Raw genomic sequence first — 25,579 nt, forward strand, 5'->3', positions numbered from 1 at the left:
TCTTTAGGGGGCAATGAGTACGTCCATGATGTAGACTGTGGGGATCGTTTCATGGGTATACACAAATGTCAAAATGCATCAAATTGTGTATTTTAAACATGCAATTTATTGTTTATCAACAACACCTCAATAAAGCTGAGAAAACAGAGAGAAAGAGAAAACTACCAATGGCCTATAAAAGACAGGCACCTAATGCTGGATACCCCGAGTGTCTGCATTTTTGTCTCCATCCTCTCTCTCTCTGTCCAGGTGCCAGTGCTGGGTTTTCATCCACATCCTACTTTCATTAAGTGCAAAAGTGATAGGAAAGCTGTCTGTGGGGAATGAATTATGGACTTAAAAAGGAAGAAAATGAGGGCAAACAGAATCTTCCTTCTGTAATTTGAAACCCTGGCATAAGAAACACCTCTTGATGGTGAGATTCTAGGTGATTTTCTTTTGGTTACCTTAAAATTTTCTGTACTTTCCAAATTCTTTAAAACCATAATTTTGCTCTTTGGGGGAATAAAGTTTTAAAAGCGTGAGTCTAAATTCTCCATTAAGTAAAAAACTATTTGGGAATTCCCTGGTGGTCCAGTGGTTAGGACACGGCACCTTCACTGCCGAGGGCCCAGGTTCAATCCCCGGTCGGGGGACTTCCCTGGTGGTCCAGTGGCTAAGGCTCCACGCTCTCAGTGCAGGGGGCCCCGTTTGATCCCAGGTCAGGGAACTAGATCCCACATGCATGCTGCAACTAAGGGTTCGCATGCTTCAACTAAAGATCCCACATGCCACAACTAAAGAACCCGCACGCCGCAATGAAGATCAAAGATCCCGCGTGCTGCAATGAAGACTCGGCACAGCCAAATAAATAAATAAATAAATAAATCCCTGGTGGGGGAACTAAGATCCCACAAGCCACAAAAAAAAAAACAAAAAAGTAAAGGGCTATTCAAAAAGAAACCAAGGGGCTTTTTTTTCACCCTAATAATGAAGGACCAGCACCCTAACATACACACACACACATTAATGTAGATCAAAGAACAGGGAGATTTCACTTATCAAGGGTGAAGAGTATGTACAACACTATATGCAGAAGGTCAAAACCTCAAAAAACGGGTATGTTCTAAATTCTGAATTTCACTAGTTGACCACGGAGTTGGCTCTCACCTAATTAAAGACATAACGTGTGTTAACTAACTTCCTGCCCTCTGGGTTGAAAACCGAGCTCTCACACACTAAAGGGAAAGTCCTGCATGAATTTCCAGGAGGTGAGGACCAGTGACAAGAGGCTCCTCTCCGTTAATGCTTAAAGCCTGTAAATGAATCAAGCGTTCAACACAGGATGGATGCCAGGAGAAGTGGGATTCTTAGCCCTGCTTGTCCCAAGCTGTTGACAGTAGACATTTATGTCACATTTTTTAGTCACATTTTTTAGCAAGTGCAGAAAGCCAGCAGGGGCTTCAGAAATGCCAAATGCTGATAAAATATGTTTCTTTTAAAATAATTCTACAGGTCAAATCATGTGCAAAATGTTTTTTATGCGACCTGAATGTAAATCTTTGTCTTCCTCCATGATTTCTAAAAGAAGAAACCAACTCCTTAGTGATGATCAAATTCTTGGCTTAAAGCTTCACTTTCATTTCAGAGAAAAAAAATGAAAGTAGGTTAGCATACCATAACACTATACACATAAAATAATACAGAACACTTACATGTCTTGGAGTGTTCGTGTGATAGCATGTAGTTGGCAAGTGGTGGTGTATAAGTTAAACACTGCAGCGCTGCGTTGGCAAAACAGGTATTGCCCAAATTCTGGAGCCCAGCTCCTACTCTATGAGTTTGCTGCCACTTAAGACAAATCTTCTCAGATGGGAAAAGAATTTTTTCTGGAGGAGCAATGCCATCACCTAGAGCTAGAAAAATAAACAAATATTTAAAAAGAAAGCTTTGTATACTTCCGAAGCTGAATAAATAGCAACACATCAAACCTGAATCTGATCAAGATTCTTATGACCAGCTAACCAGAAATACAGGGGAGAAAGGGACATTTTAAAAGAAAGAGCCCAGAATGTGGGAAACTCTATATGATTTGGTTTCTTTGATAAACAAACTGCAAGGACAAAAAAAGCGGGGGGCAGCATATAACAGATTAAAAAAAACTTAAAAGATATTCACCAAATGCAAAGCATAGACCTTGTTTGGAGGTTGATTTCAACAGCCAACTGTTAAAAAAAATTATACAACAACCAGGGAAATCTGCACATTGACTGGATTTTTAATATAAAAAGCTTTTAATTTTCAGACATGATTTCTTTAAATATACACACTGAACTATTTATAGATGAAGTATAAAGTCCTGGATTTGCTTTAAAATGATGGGGAGTGGGGAGAGGAGTAAGTGGGTGGAGGTATAATTGGCCAGGAGCTGATAAACATCAAAGCTGGCTGAGGGGCAAGTGAGACTTCATTACAATTATTCTCTCTTCTGCACCTACTTAAAATTTTTCATTAAAATAATTTTAAAAATAAACAAAGTACAACACAGTAAAAGTGCAGGAAAGTCGATTCCCTGTAATATGTGCTGAGGATGCTCATGTTCTGTACCCCCAGCAGCACGTCATCCTCACCATCATCTCACCTCCTCAGTCCTCACTAGCTGTCGGATACTCTCAATTCTAAAGGTTGGTAGTGATGTCATCCCAAATTTACCAGCAGGGAAACAGGCTGTTAGGCATCACTATACATACTCATAAGTATAGTCTACATGGTCTAAAAATTTCTTATCTATTTTTAAAACTTACAAACAGATTGCTAATGATACTCAGGCGAGGCTCAAAAACAATTTATTTAGGAAAGGTCAAAAATCATCCACAGCAAGACTGTTTTTTCAAAAGTTCAGCAGTTCCTCAGTACTACCAAAGATTGAGATGCCCAATGGATGGTTCTCTACTTTAATAGCAATATTGAGTGTTTAAGCATGCAAAAAGGCAGGCTTCAGCTTCCCGAAGAAGGGAGATCAAAATCAGGAAAGGAGAAATGGATGTTCAAAGAGCGTGACAAGGGCCCCCAAAAGGGCCAGGTGGGGTGATACAAACTAAATCCTGAGGAAGAGAGAGGAGCCCCAGCAAGGTGACAGGAGGCTGGAGTCTGTGAGAGGATGTCCTGTGGGAATGCCCTGCTTATAAAGATCTTTAAACCCCTCTGTATAACATTCAGTTACGTTGTTTGATTTGTGATGTAAATGTCCCGTCACCCAAAACACCTTCAGCAAATCCTACCACCCACCTCCACATCACAATATCACACGCACTAGGAAGACTCAAAACAAAAAACAACGTGAGAGCCAAATTATTCTAGACCAAGCAATGTTCTGTGTGGGAACTAATCTCTTAAGGTTTCAAAGCTTCCAAATCCGAAAGTCTCAGGAGTACCAACTAAAGTGTCAATGTCTTACTTATCAGCATGGGTTTTAACAAATATAACCACATTAACCTGGCTTTATACATAATGTAACATTTACAGGATCTGCTCGCTTTCAAAGAGCTTTATTTCTACAGACGATTTTAACTGGCAAAAACTAAACAAACAAAAACAAAGTTGGGTGGAGCTCATTTGTCAAAAGGCAACCATTTTTAAAAACATTAAAAAAATCTTTAAATTTTTAAAAGGTAGACATTTACTTAGGGCACTATAGTTAACGGACAAGTTAATGAAATGCTTGCCCATCTCAATTCTCACCAAAACAAAGTTTATCCTTCAAAAAATTAGGAATTCAACTACAAATAAATTCATAGTAACTAAAAATAATCTTACCTTGCTATGATACATATGTTAATCATAAACAAGCAGCAGAGGAAAATGAAGCCTGTCAAATAATGTAACTCTGCTGGCCATTCAGGTGGCAGTGTATCTTGCAAAATAAGCCCGTCTCTGAAACCACCAACCCACTGACAGCATTTATACAGGAGTTTCTTGTAGTGATTCTTCTAGAAAGTAGTACCTTGATCCTTTGGTGGTGATGGTTTTGATTTTTCAGGTACAGGTGAACTTGAATAAACTACAGCACCAGGTACTGGTCCTAAAGAAAGCGCATGACTTGAAACATCATTTAATGAAGACACAGTACCCCAGCTGGCAGAACCTGCCTCCATGTCTCCAGGTGAGACTGCCTCAGAACTGCCAGGCTGGTTCTGACAGGTTGATGGGTCTGAAGATTCTGAAGCTTTGTCACCTGTGGTCATTGTTCACCTCTGTAAAAGATGAGAAAAGCATACATTTGTTTCATAAGGTAAGAAGAGTAATCTACTTATTCTACCATTAGATCTTTGAAAACAATTAAAAACGGCTAGGTTAATTTTCCAACAAATCACCCCAATACAAAAGCAACACTATTTTTTAACTTTGTAATAATTTCCTTGGGATATTTACTGTTGTGCTAATCTGAACATGCCAACAATTTTTAATTATAAAATCTTCAATGAAGTATTTGATTAGATCTTGTCATTCTATTCCATGCCCTCTGAAAATCTGCTATTTCGTTTTATAATCAGGTATCTCAATTTCCAACTCTATACATTCACAAAGTACCTATATTTTTTCTCTCCCTTGCTTAAACCTAGAATGTGAAATGCACTAACACATTTGGCTCAATCTTCAATTCATATATAATTCCTCAAGGAAAAGTCTCAACTACATGAAAAGAAAATCTACCTTTAATTTGAAGCTTAAAGTCCAAAATGACATTGTTTGAAATATATTACTTTTTTTAATACAGGAAGTCTCACTTTTGAAACACATTTTGAAGAGGCTCATTTATTTCGCATATATGATTTTTTAAAATGAAGTCCATAAGGCATTACTTACATCAAACTGGAACACAAATACATGTTATAAAAGTACTTAATTATAATTTTCTCTCTGAACCCTATTAAAATCTTAGGGCCACCACTAACTGAGCACTTTCTATGTGCTAGGCATTGTGTCACCCACTGAACACACACTAACTTACTTAATTTTCATAATGACCTATGAGAGACTGGACAGAATCCACTGGGTCTACGAAATGGAGCAACTATTACCCAAACTAGTCACTACTGGGAAAAGGTCCCAAGCCCAACATTCCCGGCTGGGCTCTACCAAACTCCACAACACAGCACTTTAGGAACGTTTCCCATATTGTCTAGCGGCAACCAAATCTAGCAGAGGCCACTGCTATGCAGACGATCTTCCAGGCGGCCCCGAGTGCCTCCGGCCCAGCATCCCGACACCCGGACTCTGGACACTGGCCGCCCTAGGAGCCTCTCCGTGCCCCTGGTCCTGTCCTGTCTTCTCTCTCCAGGCTCTGCACATGCTGTTCTTTCCCCAAACTTCCTCCACCCTTCCACCTCCAGCCAGTGAACACCTTCTCCGTTTAGAATTCATTTCCTCTGGGACACTTTCCTTGATAGTCCCCTCCCCCAAGACAGTCTGAGAACCCCTCCTGGAAGCTCTGGTGGCACCCTGGGCACCCTCGGGCTGATTTCCAGATTTCCACCTTAGCGCTCACAGCCATCCTGCCTGCGGCTCTCCATCATGTTCTTGTTTACATGCCCTGACCTGGCACAAGGAAAGCTCTCCACACATGTGTTGAACAAATGAATCAGTTGTGAAGACAGGACGTAACCAGTGTTTGCTCCTAGCACCAATTTTCGCTGACTGTTTTATATAAAGTATCTCATTTAATCCTTAAAAATTCTGAAGTAGGAATAGCCTTTAAAACTTGTTTTAAAAAATATTCAGCACAGTAAAATAATTACCCATGTACGTGACACTTCAACAAATGTTACGATGCACTGTCTACTCACAATAAGGTTTGTTTAAAAGACTCAATTCTGTTGTGATTTTAAATTAAAGATTTAAATTAAGATTATCACCCCCCAAAAAAGTACAAACTTAAATATTTTTGGAATCTTACGTAGAAATAGAGAAGAAGATGTTAATTAGATCTTAACAAAAAGAAAAACTGAACTGAAATTTTAAGTCAATCTAGGTAAAACACAGGACCTTTATTCAGGAAGAAAGCCTGAGCCATATTAGCCAAATAAAGTTTATACTTTCCTCATCTGACAGTCAAAAGAAATTACAAAACAGTGTGGAGGCAAGAATAAGACAACAAGGGGAAAAGAAGTAGAGGAGGAGGAAAAGGAAGAAGAAAGCCAAAACAGTGACGATTAAGCCAGCCTTATTTACAGTAATGTTAAATAGCAAAAACCTTGATTTTCTGGGATAAACATCCCTTCAGGACAATCATTAACAAATGACTAAATAAAACCATTTTACTTGCTCCAGTTGCCTTTGGGGGGATCGCGGGGTGGGGGGGAACAACTCTTTAATTAAGAAAAAAAACCCAAGGAAAACATACAACGGAGTCATTGATAACCACATAGCATTATAATTTGGGAAAACCAACAACATCCATTCTCCTTCAGATGCATATTCAGCCAATGACTTCTTACCCTGAAACCATCAGGTATTAAGCTGGAGAAAACCTTTCTGGAAGCCAAACAATGTTGCGTAGGGCTCAGGATTCAGATGTTACATGTTCTTTACTCTCAGTAAAGCTTCTAAACATTACTGAAATAAATCTCAGGACTTTTAAGCAACTACTTCAATGAAAAGTTTAAATTTCTCTCAACACCTCCTGATGACAGACAAACAAAAAGTTACAAAAGCATGTTTGAAAAAAACTGAGTACAAAAATCAAGGTTGGATGTGTGTGGAGGAATGAGACAAAGTGACTTCTCAATTGTTTCCATTAAGTGTACCTGCTTTAATTACAATGTTTTACTTGAAAGTCTTAAAATGCTGTCCCTTATATGGTATTTCTCCCTTGTGGTGACCAAATGCTAGAATACATTATTCTTTTTCATTTTTAGAAGAATAAGCATATGGCTATTTGAACATTATGGCACTCCACATACATTGTGGTAAAAATATAAATACATGCAAAAAGAAACTGTTATACCTGTACTTCTTAATAAACAATGTAACCCACATTCTTGGTGCATTTCCATTTGAAAACTCACAAGCTTTAAAAAAGACAACCTGGATTTTACTTATTTGTAAGGAAACAAATCACTTTGCTTTAAACTTTTACAAAAAAAACTCTGTAGACTTAATTCAATGATACAGAAAAGAAGTGAAACTGACCCTAGATACAAATAAGTGAAACCGATTATTCACAACACCGATACACTTTGAATGAATAATACAATCAGAAGAGGAGAATTATGTTTCAAATGTACAAGTTAAAATTTGAGACTCCACTAAAACGTACAAGAACCTAAAATACTGCTGTTTTAGGGGCTAACTAGTTTTTCAACCAGTTTTACTGTTATTTGAGTGTATTTACTTTAAATAACCAACGTGTTTTCCCATAAACAAGTAAGCCCTAAGGCCTCCCGTAATATAAAAGAGCTATTCCACAAAAGTAATCTCAATTGCATTCATTACAGCGAGGTTAAAGTCCTAGATGGTAAAACTTCTGTCCCATCAAATCTTCATCTCAAACATCTGAAACTGACCGCCCTTTCCCCCCCACGCCCCCGCCTCAGGTAAGTTGGGTCTTCCTGCCCCGAAGATAAAGAACAGGACCAGGGCACACGCGCTTTGGGGGACGCGACGCCGGGCCGGCCGGCCCCTCCTCTCCTCCCGAGGGTGCCCGCTCCGCCCGGCGGCAGGCGTGGGGAACTCGGACACCCGGTGGACTAGCCAGGTGGACGGCCCCGCGAGGACGGACCGGCGCGGCGGGCGGGCCGGCGGGACGCCCGGGTGGGAAAGTTTGTCTCTTTGGGGGGCGCAGTGGGGGCAGGGAGGCGAGCCCGGGGCTCCGAGGGGCGGGAGGTGGCAGCCACGCGGGGGGCGGTGGGCGGCCCGGGGACTCCGGGCGGCTCAGCGGCCGGCACACGCCCACCCCGGGCAGACCCATGCGGGCCTGGCCGCCCCGGAGCAGCCAGCCGGGCCCAGCCCCCGGGCCGAGAGGGGCGGGCTGGGCCGGGTGGGGGTGGGAGGGCAGTGTCCATGGGCAACCAGGGGGGTCCGGCCTCCCCGCGCAGCCCGGCGATCTGGGAGCCCGGCCGCCGCGGCCGTTGCGGCCGCCGCCCCCTCCCCAGCGGCCAGGCCCGGCCGGCGGTGGCGGCACTGCCACCGGCGCGGCGGGGTCCCGGGCGGCCCGCCGCTGCGGAGGGGGCGGCGGGCGAGGGGCCGCGCCAGCCCCCGGCGGGCCGCGCCGGCAGAGGGGCGGCCAGGGCAGCTGCGGCCGAGGCGAGCGGGGCGCTCCGCGGGCCCCACGCCGGCCAGCGGCGGGCAGGAAAGAGGCGGGAGCTTACCTGACCCGGCTCGGCGCTCGCTCCATCCCCCTCGGCGGCCGCCGCCGCCGCCGCCGCCGCCGCCGCCGCACACAGCCCAGCCGCCCGGCGGGGGACAATGACGTGCCTCCATCCGGGCACCGCCGCCGCCGCCTCCGGGTCAGCGCCGCGCCCGCAGCGCCCCGCCGGGCCGCCAGGGGGCGCGCCAAGGCCGCGCCCGCACGCGCCGCCGCCCAGGGGCCGTCGCACAAGAGGCGCAGCGCGCAGCTAAGTAGCCGGGCTAGCGCGGGAGGGGCCATCGCCAAAGCGCCGCGGGCGCAGGCTGGCCCGCGCGTCACTGGAGCGCTGGTCGGCCGCGGAAGGAGCGCGCTGATTGGTGGAGCCGAGCTGTACGGCGCGGGCGGGTGAAGTCTTTCCCCAGCGGCCGGCTGGAGCCGACCGCGCGGCCCTCGGCGGCCGCGACGGGAGGGCCGAGACAGCCCTGCGGCGTGTGCGCTCAGTCCGGCCCGCGCGGGTGCACGGCCCACGCGGGACACCTGGCCCCCCCAAATGGACACGGCTCCGGGAGACGCCCCTCGGCCTAGAGACCCGGACTTGAAGAACACCGGACCCAGCGGTGCTCCAGCGCGCCATCAGACTTCGACAACTGTTACTGGAAGCGGAGAAACCCGGCTCCAGAAAAGGCAGACCCCCGCCTATCCCGTCAAGATCTCATCTCAGATCCGAGTATTGCTCTTGCAACGGAGGGCCAGACCATACTTCCGGAGCAAGACCGGCTCTTGCTCCGGAGGGCCAGATCCATATTTCCAGCCGCTTATTGGATGTCTCCACCGCGAGGTCGAGCAGAAAACGAATTGATTGATCGTGGCATCTCCCCTCCACCACGACCCTGCTCCTCTCTGTGGGGTTCCCTGCTTTGATTAGGGACGTGGCACTCTCCCGCACTGACCGAGTCCTCCCTCTGTCTCTCTTCTCTCTCCTTTCCTGACCTAACCCCTTACACCAGGTCACACCCACCCGACCTACCCACGGGCTGTAATCCCCGCCCTCCCGGGGCAACCTTCCTAGTCTCGCCCCTCGCCTTCCCACAGTCTCCTTACCGTCACTCCACTCTCTTTCAGCTTCCACGCTGCGGCCAGGATGATCTTTCAAAGACACAGGTCAGATGTGGGTCCCCTCCGAAGAGCTTTTAGCTACTTTCTTGGCCCACGGAAAAGTCTCATCTCCTTTACCTGGCATTGAAGGCCTACAGTTCTCTCTCCTCTTTTGTGTCCCAGCCATAACCTCCTTTTTCCTACAAACACCCCACTCCTGCTTCTGCTTATAGAAATCCTGCCTGTGTCTGTTCTTCCATGAAGCCGCCATCGGAATCTTATTGCTCCCCCTATGTCTTTTAAAGTAGTGCTAATTTCACTATTATGGAAAGAAATCACTGAAGTGATGAAATAGCTGTTGTGCGTTTGGAGCAGAACACTGAAGTTGTCTGAGAAAACCAAAAAGGAAAAGGTGAATTCCAAACCTCCAAAATTCAGTACCCACTTTTGGGATTAACACCACAATTTACTTCCTGATGAAGAATGGTTATGAAATTTCGCCTGCACGGTCCTGGCAACACTAATAAGAGACTTGGAAGAACAGAATAGCCATAGGGATGGATCCAGTAATTTGCTTGCCTTTTCCAAATGACTTGCAGGTGATTAAATACAGAATAAGAAGGAATTAAAGAGTCAAATGCCTAACAGTCACCTGAGCTTTGTGGTTATTTCAAAATGCTTCCTTTGGAAGTCACATGAGAAGTTTGGCTTCTAATATCAGTTTCCATTTCATATCCTATTGACAAACTGCCCCTGCAATTAACGTCTTAATACAGTAGAGTAGGAAAAGAGATTTAAAAAAAAAAAAAATCCCTTGGCATTCTCTCCAGAACAGAATTTTTTGGAGGGGAGGGGTTGTTACACAGCCCTCTGCTCCTTCCTCCGTGCTTTGAAAGCAAACATAGAGGCCCTTTTCCTCTAAAGAATTTTGGGGCCACTTCAGTGCAAACTCATGACATAAATAGAGTAGTTAACAAAGGACGTTAGGAAGTCCCTGCCTTCAAACAGCTGGGTCTTTGGCTTTTGCCCCAGAAATTCGTTTTCCTCCAGACCAGAGGAAACCAAAGTGAACGCTGTTGGGAGAAGATTTCACTCTGCCTCTGTTCTTACAAGCTGTGGGACCTATGCTAATTACTTAGCCAGTTGCCTTGACCAAAACTGTCTTTAGGCGAGAGGTAAACTGACGCCAAGTGCGCCACCTCCCAAGCCAGGTGATCACACGATCAAAGAGCAGAAGGTGTCAAAGAGGAATAAATTAGATTTTTCAAGGCCCTCCAGATAATGAGGGAGCCGGTGGTGGGCTCTGTTAATGCCCCATCTAGATCCGCTTTGCTGGCTGACTCATGAATTCCCTTCCCAGCTGTTATGTATGTTAGTCGCTAATAACCCACAGCTGCCCCCTTCTGACAACTGTTCTTGGCTGGTGGGGAGCTGCCTTCTGGGGAGGCTAAGCCCACCTACCCTCCCCCCTTTCAGTCTATACCAATGGCTCCCCAACGCAAGGGTTCAGAAAGACCTTGCCTCGATTAGTGACCAGTCTTGCGATGCGGTTTACATTCCAGAGCCAATGGAATCAGAAGGAAGCTCATCTCCCACTGAGACGACATCCTTGCCTAACTCTTCCCTGCCCTCTCCCTCCCTTCATTCCCTTTAAAACTCCCTCGATGTATCCTATGCATCTGAATTCTGTCTCAAGCCCTGCTTCTCGGTGGTCCAGCTTAGAGAGTCGGTACCGGGAATGGTCCTAAGAAGCAGAGTCTAAGGATAGGATTTCAAGTGGTAGCTGGGATGCTGACAGCTGTGTGATGACCCTCACCTTGGGGGAGCTGGGTGGGAGAGAGGTAGATGGGGCTGCATTGGCTTAGGCAATCTCTCTGGTGATTGAGGATGTGGGGGAAATAGTAATTTTTTAAACTGAAATTAGGTGGTCACTGATGCTTTAAAGAGGGAAAATGACTGCCTCTGGTCAATCCGTCATCAATATACAGCAAAGCCCATGGACCTGCTTAGGAGCCTGTTGTAACCATCACCTGCAGTCAGACAGCAGACCGTTCGTTCCGAGGACCAGGCTCAGGCTCACTTAAAATGAGCTGATCTTTAGAAATGGTCAACTCCTCAGCCATGGTTAATCCCCAACACCATAGTCTGGGCTCTGAGAAGGAACTAGGGATGAGAACCAAACAGTGGTAGAACTTCAGACTCCTCTGAACCTTTGGGGCCTGTAGAAGTGGCCAACTCCCACCCTCCAATCTGAAGACTATGCAGAAGCTTCAAATGAGGCAGGTACCCTACAAGACAATGCATTTTCCAGGATCTGCCCCGTAGCCGCTAGACCAATCACTAAAATTAGGCCTCAGGGACTTCCCTGGTGGTCCAGTGGTTAAGACTCTAAGCTTCCAAGGCAAGGGGAGCGGGTTCAATCCCTGGTTGGGGAGCTAAGATCCCACAAGCCCTGCGGCACAGCCTAAATAAATAAATAACATTTTTAAATAAAATAAAATTAGGCCTCAGTATGGCCTACCTGGGGAAGTGTTGCAGGCTTGCTAAGGGAGGAATGGAATGAGCTTGCAGGACCATGCTAATATATTCTAGCAGGAACTTTAAATAAGCCTCAAAATGGATCCCAATGGGCTAGATCAAGGGGCGGGAGTGGGGTTAAGGAAGGGTTTGTAGATGTGGGCTCGCTCTCCCATAATATAGGTCTAACACTTTGTCAAGGGCCCTGAGTGGACTGCTTCTGATACACCATATGGATGGTACTTGGCAAGAGAAGTGAGACACATTAAGTGAAATCAAGATAGTATGGCTTCCATGGTAGATGAAGGAAGAGCTCAACAGGCTCAGGGAAGTGAACCTGTTAGAACGGATGCTTCTAGCGGAATATATTTCATAAGAAGAGCCGGAGGACACTCTGTTTACCAAGGCCATGAGAGGTGGGGGCACCACCAGCTTTGCTGAGAAACTCGGTGATGCCCAGTGGGATGTGTAGGCCAGGGCCGACCATAGGGGATGCTGTTACAGAACTGGGCTCTCTAGTAATGGGATCCTGGAGTGACAGAGGCTGGGTGGCAGCACTTACCATTCGAAGCAATGTGGGCATGATTGCTGTAGAGGGAAGCAGAGTCAGAATGACAGATAGGGGCACCTGACTTGCAGGGATCCATGGAGATGGCTGATAGGACATGGGACTAGATAGATAGGCGGTCAACAAAGGCATAATATATGTAATCAAATACATATATGTGTGTGTGTGTATATATATATATATATATATATTTATAAAATCTGGATTGCAGAAGACTGAAGTCAGCTGACCCAGTGGAAAGTCACAATCTCCTTTCCAGCTTCCCCACCTGAGCCAGTTCTCAGATCCAAAACACCCATTCAGTAAAAGAGAAGCCGGATCCACAGCAAATGTACACAGCAGTGATTTTCCAAATCCTTCCCAAAGAGACCTCTGACCATTTAATTTACTCGGGGAGCCATACACTGGGTTACAAAGAGCAATACTCAGGTATTTCCAGGCTACTGGATACAGAGTCCAAGTTAATGCAGACAGATGGGGACTTAAAGCACCCACAGGGATCCTTTTTGGCTAAGAGAGTAAGATCACCTTATTTGGGAAAGTAAAGAGGAAAGGCGGAATAGATATGCTCACCCAAAAGAAGTCGCTATTCATTTGGGACTTGCCATTCCACGGTTGCCAGGACCCTATTAAGTGAGGTTATAATCCTGATGACATCACAATGGTTGACTGGTAACCAGTCAACCATTGTACACATTATACTAAGCACCTTATTAGTTATCTTCTATAATATAAATATCTGTTTGCTGGTCCATGCAATTGAGAGAGTATCTTCTAACTCCCCACCTTATAGATGAGAAATTTCTACCTCTCCCCATCTCATTACTTCCAAACATGTATGGCCATACCACTGATTCTATTAAGGTTTATAGCACTTACCTCCTGTTGGGCAACCATAATCATTTATGTAACAGGATGATTGATAAAGGTAGCTAGGAGGGACATCCTCTGAGGTTACTGATCTCTCCCCCATAACTGAGAGGTGACTTTGAAGTCCATGTGGATATTGGTGGGAAGGCTTCACATTGGGGGGCTTAGTGATGGGGGAGGTAAAGGAGAGACTGGGTAGGCATTTGCGCATACACACAGACACACACACCTAGATGTACACAGACGCACGCCTACACTGCCCAAAAGAGGGAGCCTTCCTCCAGGATGCCAGCCCCCACTCTGCGATCCCCACCCCTGCCACAAAGAAATTTCCATCTCTCTTCCTCTTCGCCTCACCATGAAGAAAAAGCTATACTGTCCATGCAATATAGGTGGAGGAGGTGGGTGAAGGCCATCTATGCAGCCAATCGCCAATTGTTCAGTTACTGAGATTTCCGTCCTACTTCTTGTGTGACCCTGTCCCTGCTCCAGAAACTGTGACCTTGAGAACAATCTCTGCTCTGTCCCTCCCTCATGAATGCGTAAGTCATGGGTCTTGCTCATCGGCCTGGTCCCATAGGCTGCCGTGAGAGTGGCACGACTGAAGACTGAAAAGGAAGGCTGGGGTAGCTCTTGAAAGGCCCTGTGGGCCTTACAGAGGACTCTGAATTTTCTTCTAAGTGTAGTAGAAAGGCTGACCCATCACAACAGGTAACCGGTTCTCTTGCCACTCCTGTTTCTTTCTCCTGGTCTCCTTCTTTCTTTGAAACGTACTAAATTCATTCCTACCCCAGGGTGTTTGTACTTTCTTTCTCTCTCGGGACACCTCCCGGGTCCTAATACTGATGATGCCTTCTTATAATTCAAGTGACAGCTCAAAAGAGGCCTCTTCAGGCAGGTTTCCTCTGGCCCTGAAATCTGATGTGCTTCCTCACCCCCTCCTTTGCCCCACACCCTTCCTATCTCAGTGTCTCACTTGTCTTATATGTCAACTTGTCTGGGCCATGGTGCCCAGATAGTTGGTCAAACATTATTCTAGATGTTTCTATGAGAGTGTTTTGGGGTGAGATTAACATTTAAATCAGTGGACTTTGAATAAAGCGGCTGGCCCTCCATGATCTAAGTGGGCCTCACCCAAACAGTCGAAGGCCTGAATAGAGCAAAAAGATTGACTTGAACCTTCAGACGCATCAAAACATCATTTCTTCCCTAGGTCTCCAGCATACCAGTGAACTCTGCAAAGTTTGGAGTTGCCAGCCTCCATAATTGCATGAGACAATTTCTTTTTCTTTAATTTTGTTTTGAATTTTATTTTATTTATTTTTTTATACAGCAGGTTCTTATTAGTTATCTATTTTATACATATTAGTGTATATATGTCAATCCCAATCTCCCAATTCATCATACCATCACCCCCACTCCCTCCCGCCACTTCCCCCTCTTCACACATCCCATTCGTTCTTTTTCTCTGGAGAACACTGGCTACACAGATTTTGATACCAGGAGTTGTTCCAGAGGATAGGAAACTTAAGGGTGAGTTTTCTGAGTTGGCTCCGGGCTTTCTGGAATTGGCTCTCTAATTAAATTCGGTGGAAAGACTAGTGACTATTTCTTTTTCCTATCTTTTTTTTTCTTTTTAGGTTCCAAATAGGTTTTATTTTTTCTTGCTTATTCCTTGACTATACCTTACTTTGAAGGACAGCCCACAGATTTTTCTGATAGACTAGACACATAGTATGTAAGAGAAATCAAACTTGAATGTTATGTTTTGCCTGAGAAATCATAAGGTTGGAGTTTCTATCAAGGAAGAGGTTTCCAGGCAATCCTATTAAGATAGTCTAGGATGGTAGTGTATCTGAAGCATGACACATGGAATGAAGAGATTATGGAAGGGTTATAAGTTATTTTTTAGATATCAAGGCCTAGGACATAGGAGTAAATGGCTGAAATTAGGATAAAACTGAGAGAACCTTGGGCCACAGGAACCATGTTTATCATGAATATAAATTAACTCCATCTTCTAATTTTCCTAAGTCTTACTAAGACTGTATCACTTCTCAGCTGCTTTTTCACACAAAGTTACTGTGACTCAGGCACTTGCCTCACAAATATTCAAGTTCGTGCCTCTGCAAAATTACAGATACCTTCAGGACATCTCTCAAAGTTCTTCATCCAATACTGAACCACCACAGTGTTGCCTGTCACCAGTACCCATGTTCCTCTTGCCTGAAATACCCTTGCTATTCCTTCAAGCCACTTCTCCCATTAAGTCTTACTAAAAAAAAAAAAAAAAAACACTCATTCCTTCTGTTATTGTTCTTACCAAACTAGAATTTACTTAACTGCTTACTGGCCAAATAGTTGGAAAGGATAATCCGTTTAAGAAAAATTGCCCAAGTCCCAAGAGATTGTATTCATTTTAAAAATATCACATATGAGTCTGGCCTCTTGCAGTTTCTGTAGCTGGATCACTCAGAACTTATTCATCAACCTGTTGAACTGTTCTTTTTTCAGAAACATAGATACCACCCAAAAATGTTCTGATACCCTTGTTTTTAACTGTTGTGGCTTTTGCTGAATCAAGGCAGCTGAATTTGACACAAGTTCAATGTCGTTTCCTTCAAGAATCAACTCATCTTTCCGGGCTTGAGATACTGAACAAGCAACACCTGGCCTCATCTGAACCCTGCAGATGTATTTTTCACTCCCAAAATCTTGGATTTCTACAAGAGAACAATTTTCCTGAATAACAACATTGATGGGTAAATGAGCATACGCAGAACTCATCTTGTAACTGAAGCCCAGGGTAACACCCTTGATCACGTTCTGTACATGACTACAGATAGTACGAACAGTCACCAGTTCCTTTCTTTTCTCCCATCATGTGTCAACCTGGAGCCTCTTCTTTTTCTTTCCAAGGAGACCGAGTTCTCCACTGATGTGATTGAAGTCCCTCTGCTGGGTGCCTCTGGGGCCCTTCACAATAAGTGTGCGTCCCTTCAGAGTAATGTCGACATTTTCTGGAATGTCGACAGTCTGATTGCTGAGAATGGTCTTCATTCTCACCTCGAAATAGATGTGGCAAAGAGTAGTGACTCTATTTCTAGAGGTACAGAGAATCCTCATAGTACACGGTGTGATGTGGCAAAAGAGATACAGAAAATATCACCACTAGATACTCTTAATCAAACACTTATAAGAAGCAAGGATCTGGGTGACCTTGTATATGATACCTTAAAACATTTTGTTAAATTAACAAGTATAATGAGATTGACTGGTGACTTCTAATGTCACTGGACAAAGAGGGGAAAGAAAAGGATGAGCTTTTACAGATTTGATTTTAACTGACGTGGAAGCTCTGTGTCTGCCTTGAAAGAAGAGATCCTTGGGACTTCCCAAGGATCCAGTGGTCCAGTGGTTAAGACTCCGTGCTTCCAGTGCAGGGGGCGTGGGTTCAATACCTGGTCGGGGAAGTAAGATCCTACATCTTATTTACCTGAATGGTTTATCATGAACTGGGTGTTCTTTGACCCAACAAGCCATAAAGTTGGGCATGCGCAGAAGCACTGCATCACCAAATGGAAGTGAAATGACGCCCAGGCAGACCCTGAAGGCACACATAATTTACATGAAGAAGTGGCTCAAATGTTCACGGTTCCCACTCCTGCTACAATACCCTCTCTCTCCACGCCTACGAGTATGGCCTTATGGAGAGTTGCCTATGATCAGAGCATATACAAAGGAAGGGAAGACTTGGGCCTGGTTTCCAGATGCTTCTGCACAGTATACAGGCACCACCCACAAGTGGGCAGCTGTAGCACCACGGCCCCTCTCTGGGACATCCCTGAAGGACGTGGTGAAGGGAAATCCTCCCACTGAGCAGAACTTTGAGCAATGTATCTGGTTATTCATTTTGCTTGTGAGAAGTGGCCAGATGTGATTATATACCGATTCATGGGATGTGGCCAATGGTTTGGTTGTATGGTCAGGGACTTGGAAGGAATGCAAGTCTATAATTGATGACAGGGAAGTCTGGGGAAGAGATATGTGGATACACGTCCCTGGATGGGTGAAAAAGGTGAAGATATTTTCATCCCAAGTGAATACTCACCAAAGGATTTTTTTTTTTTAATAAGGCCGCACTGTGTGGCATGTGGGATCTTAGTTCTCTGACCAGGGATTGAACCCTCGCCCCCTGCAGTGGAAGAGTGGTGTCCTAACAACTGGACCTCCAGGGAAGTCCCTCAGCAAAGGATTTTAATAATCAAGTCAATAAGATGAACCATTCTGTGGATACCAGTAACCTTTTCCCCCAGTTGCCCCTGTAATCACCCAATGGGCAAAGTGACCATGGTGGCAGGAATGGAGGTTATGGGTGGGCTCAGCAACATGGGCTTCCACTCACCAAGACTACAGCCACTGCTGAGGGCCCAATCAGCCATCAGCCGGGACCAACACTGAACCCCCAATATAGCACCATTCGCTCGGGGTAATCAGCCAGCTACCTGGTGGCAGGTTGATTATATCAGACCACTTCCATCATGGAAGGGGCAGTATTTTGTTCTTACTGGACTAGACACTTATTCTGGGTAGAGATTTGCCTTCCCTGCATGCAATTATTCTGCCAAAACTACCATCTGGACTTACAGAACGCTTTACCCACTGAAATGGTATTCTACACAGCTTCTGATCAAGGAACTCACTTTCCAGCAAGTGAAGTGCAGCAATGGATCTATGCTCATGAAATTCTCTGGTCTTACCATGTCCCCTACCTTCCTGAAGCAGCCGGCTTGTCAGAACAGTGAAATGGCCTTTAAAAATTTTGTTTTATTTTATCGAAGTATAGTTGATTTACAGTGTGTGTTAATTTCTGCTGTACAGCAAAATGATTCAGTTACACATATATGATATATGTGAGTTAATATTTGTATATATATGAGTTAATATTTGTAAAAGCACATAGAACTGTGTGCATGAGGCTGACACAGTTCTCAGTAAACATTATTATACATATAAAATAAGGCTTCTGCAACTTTCACTGTGTTTTAATTAATTAATTTATTTATTTATTTATTTTTGGCCACACTGCATGACTTGCAGGATCTTAGTTCCCTGACCAAGGATTGAACCCATGCCCTTGGCTGTGAAATCGCAGAGTCCTAACCACTGGACTGCCAAGGAATTCCCCACTGTGTTGTTTTAAATGTCCATGATAAGACAAGTATATCTAGTTGATTCATTCTAGCTTTTCTATAATGTTTGTTTGCATACATGTTTATTTCCCTACTGATGGCTATTAGGCTATTTTTGTATTTGTTGTTACAAACAATGTTGCAATAAGTACCTTTATACACATATCCTTAGGCACAGATAGGGGTGTCTAAAGGGAACCAAGAGGGGAATTATTATCTTTAGAATATATTTTAAAATTTATTTATTATTTATTTGGCTGTGCTGGGTCTTAGTTGCGGCACGTGGGATCTAGTTCCCCAACCAGGGATCGAACCCAGGCCCCCTGCATTGGGAGCGTGGAGTCTTAGCCACTGGACCACCAGGGAAGTCCCCAAGAGGGGAATTAACTACTGGATATTGGGTATGCACCATTTCAGCTTCACTCAATATCCCTAAATAGCTCTTTAGCGATGTATGATGGTTCCTTTTCTCCATATCCTCACCAACTCTCGGTATCAAAAACTCCAATTTTTGCAAATGATAGTTTGAAATGATATTTCATTGTTTAACTTACACTTACCTGTAACTAGTGAAATGTTTGTATCTTTTCCTATGTTTATTGGCCATTAGGGGTTCCTTTTTGGTTACCTGTATGTTTAATATTGCATCTTTATATGTATCATGTTTCTATTTATTATTTATTTATTTATTTAATTTTTTTTTTTGTTACGCGGACCTCTCACTGTTGTGGCCTCTCCCGTTGCGGAGCACAGGCTCCAGACGCGCAGGCTCAGCGGCCATGGCTCATGGGCCCAGCCGCTCCGCGGCATGTGGGATCCTCCCGAGCCGGGGCACGAACCCATGTCCCCTGCATCGGCAGGCGGACTCCCAACCACTGCGCCACCAGGGAAGCCCTATTTATTTTTTTATTAATTTGTAGGCAGCCTGGATATATTCTGGATATGGAATAAAAGTTGACTCTCAGGTTTCAGGCTTGGACAAGTGGGTGGATTGTGTGCTAATTTAAATGGATGGAGAAGGGTAGTAGAAAAGAAGTTTTAGGAGGAATATCAAGAGTTCACGTTCAGACAAATTTGAGATGCTTTTAAGCCATCCAAGAGAACAAGTCTGTGTTGCAGAGATACATTTGGGAGTTGTCAGGTTATAGATGGTATGTAAAGTGATAGCGGGGCACGTGGTTATCTCCTGACAGAATTTGGAGTGACATGACAAGAGCCCTACAGAATTACACATTTGGAGAAGGAGGATCCAGAAGGGGATACTGAGATGAAGGGCCAGTAAAATAGAGAAAAACTAAAATTGTGTGATATTATGGAAGCCAAGAGAGGAACGTGCTTTTTTTCTTCCAATTTTTGCCTACATGTGGTTTCATTGCAGGGATGTACCCTAACTGCTCTTCTATTTGGAATTTGGATTATTTCAGTGCTTTTTAAATTATAAATTACACTTTGATGGACATTCTTGTATTTATCTTTTTTCACCACTCTATTTCCTTTGGATATACACCTATATATATAGGTGGAAGGGTATGCTTATTTAAAGCTTTTAACTATAAATTGCAGGTCATCTTCTAGAAAGATTTCTTTCATTCTATTCTGACCAGAATGAGTTTGTTTGGTTTTTTTTTTCTCCATTCTGGTGGTGGTGGAAAAGTGGTGAGAACCAGATAATGCATACCAATATTTTTAATGGTTGCAAAGTGTGCCATTGTATTGATATTTGTAATTTATTTAACCAGTTATATTGCCTGTTTTGGGTATTATAATTAGTGTTGCAATTAATAGCTTTTTTTTTTTTTTTTGCAATTAATAGATTTTTAAGCTAAATCTTTTTGCTCATTCTTTTTTAAAAAAATAATTAATTAATTAATTTTTGGCTGTGTTAGGTCTTCGTTGCGGTGCGCGGGCTTCTCATTGTGGTGGCTTCTCCTGTTGTGGAGCACGGCGTCTAGGCACGCCGGCTTCAGCAGTTGTGGCACTTGGGCTCAGTAGTCGTGGCGCACGGGTTTAGTTGTTCTGTGGCATGTGGGATCTTCCCAGACCAGGGCTCGAACCCATGTCCCCTGCATTGGCAGGTGGACTTTTAACCACTGCACCACCAGGGGAGTCCCATCAAATAAAATTCTTTAAAAAAATATTTATTCATTTATTTTTGGGTGCGTTGGGTCTTCGTTGCTGCGCGCGGGCTTTCTCTAGTTGCGGCGAGCAGGGGCCACTCCTCGCTGTGGTGCACGGGCTTTTCATTGCAGTGGCCTCTCTTGTTGTGGAGCACGAGCTCTAGGTGCACGGGCTTCAGTAGTTGTGGCACATGGGCTCAGTAGTTGTGGCTTGCGGGCTCTAGAGTGCAGGCTCAGTAGTTGTGGCACATGGGCTTAGATGCTCCGCAGCACGGGGGATCCTCCCAGACCAGGGCTCGAACCCGTGTCCCCTGCATTGGCAGGCAGACTCTCAACCACTGTGCCACCAGGGAAGTTCAAATAAAATTCTTAAACAATACCATTTTTCACATCGCACTGGGGTTGAGGCCCCAAATCTGAAAGGCTTTTCTTTTTTTTTTTTTGGCCGAGCCACGTTGCTTGCGGGAGCTTAGTTTCCCAACCAGGGATGGAATTTAGGCCAGGGCAGTGAAAGCGCCAAGTCCTAACCACTGGACCGCCAGGGAACTCCCCCAAACGCTTTTTATTCCAGCTATGTTATTTGATCTGCTATCTAAGAATCAACTTCCAACAGCATTGTGTCAGCGACCAAGTCTTCAGAGACATCGCCAGAGGGCAAAGAGGATTTTTGCAGCCAATGGCTTCAAACCACCGTTGGTCCAGTGTGGCCATGGGATCACTTGGAAAAGCCTGTCTCAGGTTTGTGAAAGTCGTCTCAAAACCAGCGGAATTTTTATTAGGCTCATTCACTCTGGAATCTATTTGGCATTTCCCGTTTTGCTGTGGCCTAACGGTTCACCAAAATACGTTCAGTTCTCCTTGAGACGAGTCTTGCAGATGCTTTTGATTTTTTTAAAAAAATAAATGACAAATGAACAGTCACCGCTGTATCCGCAAAAAGTAAACATTTGGATCAGCGATCCTGCAGACATCCGATTCTTACACTAACACCCGAGTCTTGGCGTGAGAAATGAGAGCGCTGACTCGTCGGGTGTTCAGGTCTCGAGGATAGTGGGGCTGAACCGCAGGGAGCAAAGGCCGGGGTTGACCCCACGTGGGGGCCACCCAATTCCTCCCGCAACGCCGCGCCAGCCGCCGCCCTCAGAGCAGCCCACCACGCGCCAGCACCTGGCGTGCGCCGGCACGGGCCCAGCCACCCTCCTCGAAGGGGAAGGGGCGGGGCGGTGGCATGCGGCAGGGCCCGCCCCCTCAAGCGCCCGGGGGCGGGCAGGTCTTCCGCCTTCCGAGGGGCTACTTCCGGATCCGGTGGTGGCCGCTGGGAGTAAACAGGGAGGCGGCGCTTGGGTGGCGGGAGGGCTAGCTTGCAGCCCGCGCGCGGCGGGCGATGCTGGGGGGTATCTTGGGGGCCCGAGAGCGCGAGGCGGAGGGCGACGCGGCAGGGGCTGTGCCTGCGCCACCTGCCATCGACTTCCCGGCCGAGGGCTCGGACCCCAAGTATGATGGTGAGGGACCCGGAATGCGGCGGCGGCGGCCCTCCCCGCCCCCGTCCACCTTCATTCCCGGGGCGGGCAGGTAGCTGCGAGGTTCGGCCCAGGACCTGGACAAATTCGTCTGGATCCGGGCTTGAACTGGGAGCCAGCGGTGCCGTATGGGGGCGGCGGGCGGGCCGTCTGGGTTAGGTGAACTCGTGTTGAAACAGGTGTCTGCAGCTCGGTCGATCGTTTACATTTCTGTATTTCCTCTGTGGACTCGGGGCTGCGGACGTGCTGGACTGTTTTCCAGCATCTGAGCCCCGGGGTGTTGTCGGGCGATGAGCTTGAACTTTGTAAACTACTGGAATGGAACTCTGCAGACCCTATGCGCTGAACAGTTTGGGTTAAGAGTTTTAATTTGTGGCTTCTCTTGTCTTTTGCTTCACTAATCGCGTAGCTAAAGAGTTCTCATAGTGAGGCAGTATGGACATCATCCTCTTCGGTTAAAAAAAAAACGCCCGAGTTTTCTTGAGGCTTTTGGTTTCTAGGAGATAGGGCTAAGTCGGCAAAGTCAGTCAAGTTATTCATAAAGCGAGAGGTACTTACAGCATTGAGTCTAACCAGTTCAGAGTATCTAATGTTTTAATGAAAGTGCAGTTGGCTCTTTAGCTGCAACCAGTTGTCTTGGCAAAAAGAAATTTTTTTTTTAATTGAACATGAGCGTGATTTGGAGAACTTTTCCAGACTTGCAGTTGGTATCAGAAGGGAGGGAGGTTTCATGTGGACAGTCTACCCTGTAACATTTGTAGTTGGCTAAGCCCTTGCAGACATCAACATAAGGATTGGGAGTGAGCATTACAGCATATAATTATGAGCAGAACTAAGATTAAATAGGGGCCAAAATCGAGAGAGTCTGGTATGTAACGTCTGCTCAGTTTAGATATTGGACAACTAAAAATAGGGGAGTGGGGAAAGCATGTATTTAAAAAGTAAATATATTGATGGTGGTAGTATAGGTCTCGATATTCTGTAACCCAGTAGCAACAAATATCCCAAGTTCTCAGAATGTGGTCGTTTTTTTTTTTTGCTTAGTGGATGAACACTTTAAAAAAATTGAATTATAGTTAATTTACAATGTTGTGTTAGTTTCAGGTGTATAGCAAAGTGGTTCAGTTATACATATGCATATATATTCTTTTTCAGTTTCTTTTCTATTATAGGTTATTACAAGATGTTGAGTATAGTTCCCTGTGCTATACAGTAGGTCCTTGTTGTTTACCTATTTTATATATAGTAGTGTGTATGGACTTGTAATTAATTAATTAATTATTTTTTGGGGTGCGTCGGGTCTTAGTTGCGGCATGTGGGATCTTCTTGTTGCGGCACGTGGGCTTCTCTCTAGTTGTGGCGTGTGGGTTTTTTCTCTCCAGTTGTAGCACACAGGCTCCAGAGTTCAGTGGGCTCTAGTTGAGGCGCGCGGGCTTAGTTACCCTGCGGCACGTGGGATCTTAGTTCCCTGTCCGAGGATCAAACCCACGTCCCTTGCATTGTAAGGTGGATTCTTTACCACTGGACCCCCAGGGAAGTCCCTGTATGGCCACTTTTAAAATAAAATTGTGCCATAAAAAATGAATACATTGATTCAAGGAGGTTTTTACTATGTGGTAGTTCGAATAGAATGATTACAGAGAATACACGTTAAGTTGAAGGATGAAACAAATATTAACATGTTTTAGGGATTTAAAGGTGCAAGCCGAGTCGAAAAGGTCTTAATTTATTCCTTAAATTCTTTGATTTTCATCCTTATTACTACCTACAATTCTTGATCTTAAAGAGAAACAACAACAGACTCTGAGGGTGATTTAAGTAGGCCCTTAGCACAGGACAGTTGTAAGCTAACTACTTTTTAATGGGCAAACTGATTTTTTCCACGTGTCATATTATAGCAGCTCAATGATGCGTAAAGCATTATGTCATAGAAGTCCCAGCGGTAAACAGGCAAGTCTGTCTGTTCTGTAACATTGTGATAAGGTTTTCTGCAAACCGAAGATTATTCTTGAAGGGAGTGATCGTCGATAAGCTTCTAAAAATTTCCTCCTCATTTGGTTACTAATAATACTGCTGCATTTACGTATTGCCTTTTCTTCCAAAGAAGCCCAGAGTGTCCAGACATACTTTATCTTTTTATATGAAAAGTTAGGTCTGTGAGAAATGTAGTTTCATTTCTAGACTTCAAACAGTAGGTAGCTGATTTCTCGACCGTGGTCTGTATTGATGTGAGGAGGTCACTCTGCCCGCCAATGGTAGTAGTGTCAGAAGAGTTGCCACCTAGATGTAAGTAACACCTGTGTTCTTTAGCAACTCATCCTGTAGGGAGTCTCCTGGAGCCAACATCAGCCTTTGATCAGAGTTTCTGCATGTTTTTTTTTTCCTGTGGAACAGCACAGTGTTAGAAGGAGGGCCGACAGTAAGCCCATTGTCAGACTCATTCATTTTCCTTCTTTCATCTGACACAAATGTTTTTACCTCAGATTAATTCTACAGGTTCTTTAATTTAATAATGGACCATTTGGATCATACTTTCCTCAGGAGGTTGAATCAGTTCATCCCTTTCCTGTTTGTTTTACTCCCCTGCTTCTTGGCAGAATTCTAGAACTCTAATGCACATCGGGTTTAGATACCATTTCCTACTCTTTAAGAAGAGAACTTGACCTCACCTTTCCTTTTAGCCACTTAACCTCTTCCTTTTCTCTTGACCAGAACTGTGAAATGGGAAGCTTTTAGCCTCAGCCTTCATTTCCTTTCAGTTTTACTCCTTCCTGCATTTGGGCGTCTGTCCATTGGTCTTTTTAAAGTTGTCATTTTCATGATTTATTAGGTTCAGTTGACTCCACTGAGCAACCATTCTTTTTTGTTTTTTATTAAAAAGTAGATTTTCTCATTGTAGAAAATAGGAGAGTATAAAAATAGGAAAGTGTAGGGCTTCCCTGGTGGCGCAGTGGTTGAGAGTCCGCCTGCCGATGCAGGGGACGCGGGTTCGTGCCCCGGCCCGGGAAGATCCCACGTGCCACGGAGCGGCTGGGCCCGTGAGCCATGGCCGCTGAGCCTGCGCGTCCGGAGCCTGTGCTCCGCAACGGGAGAGGCCACAACAGTGAGAGGCCCGCGTACCGCAAAAAAAAAAAAAGGAAAGTGTAGAAGCAGAAAACCCTCCCAAAAAAATCTCAGCACCGTTGACAATTCAGTACTTAAAATTTTCTTTCACATTACAGAGTATGTTAAAAATGTGGAAAAGCATGAAGAAGAAAATTAGAAAAACCATAATCTCATCGCCCAGAGATTACTGTTTGTCATTTAAATATACAAACGTTACATTTTGACTTAGCTAGAGACAATTTTTTGGGTGAATTTTGCATTTAAAACTG

General features: G+C 44.9%; 3 protein-coding genes and 1 pseudogene across 10 annotated transcripts in view; 1 reads left to right on the top strand and 3 right to left on the bottom strand.

Moving 5' to 3' along the window:
* The window catches only part of USP42 (ubiquitin specific peptidase 42), a 35,800-nt gene extending 27,320 nt beyond the window's left edge, over window positions 1–8,480 (bottom strand). For 2 of the 3 annotated variants that reach the window (XM_067705471.1, XM_067705470.1), the window contains exons 1-3: window positions 8,349–8,480; window positions 3,983–4,232; window positions 1,695–1,895 (exon numbers count right to left, since the gene is read on the bottom strand). In XM_067705471.1, coding sequence (XP_067561572.1) covers window positions 1,695–1,895; window positions 3,983–4,223 — 442 coding nt within the window. In that variant the 5' untranslated portion in view covers window positions 4,224–4,232; window positions 8,349–8,480. The remainder of the gene's footprint in view (window positions 1–1,694; window positions 1,896–3,982; window positions 4,233–8,348) is intronic. The other variant, XM_067705469.1, reaches the window with a different exon arrangement.
* LOC137206524 (collagen alpha-1(I) chain-like) lies at window positions 7,571–7,948 on the bottom strand. The gene has a single exon (XM_067705222.1). The coding sequence runs from the start codon at window positions 7,946–7,948 to the stop codon at window positions 7,571–7,573; it is 378 nt and encodes a 125-aa protein (XP_067561323.1).
* Window positions 8,481–15,855: 7,375 nt separating the features above from the next.
* Window positions 15,856–16,440, bottom strand: LOC137206325 (large ribosomal subunit protein uL6 pseudogene; annotated as a pseudogene).
* A 5,549-nt stretch (window positions 16,441–21,989) lies between these two features.
* The window catches only part of EIF2AK1 (eukaryotic translation initiation factor 2 alpha kinase 1), a 30,689-nt gene continuing 27,099 nt past the window's right edge, over window positions 21,990–25,579 (top strand). For 3 of the 6 annotated variants that reach the window (XM_067705507.1, XM_067705508.1, XM_067705509.1), the window contains exon 1: window positions 21,991–22,187. In XM_067705507.1, coding sequence (XP_067561608.1) covers window positions 22,070–22,187 — 118 coding nt within the window. In that variant the 5' untranslated portion in view covers window positions 21,991–22,069. Of the gene's footprint in view, window positions 22,188–25,579 lie in introns of all 6 variants that reach the window. The other 3 variants (XM_067705511.1, XM_067705512.1, XM_067705510.1) reach the window with 2 other exon arrangements.

Source organism: Pseudorca crassidens, chromosome 15 (assembly GCF_039906515.1).
Source record: "Pseudorca crassidens isolate mPseCra1 chromosome 15, mPseCra1.hap1, whole genome shotgun sequence".
Lineage (NCBI taxonomy): Eukaryota > Metazoa > Chordata > Mammalia > Artiodactyla > Delphinidae > Pseudorca > Pseudorca crassidens.

Excerpts from the sequence above, each read along its gene's own strand:
- LOC137206524 (XM_067705222.1), bottom strand. The coding sequence starts at position 7,948 with ATGGGTCTGCCCGGGGTGGGCGTGTGCCGGCCGCTGAGCCGCCCGGAG.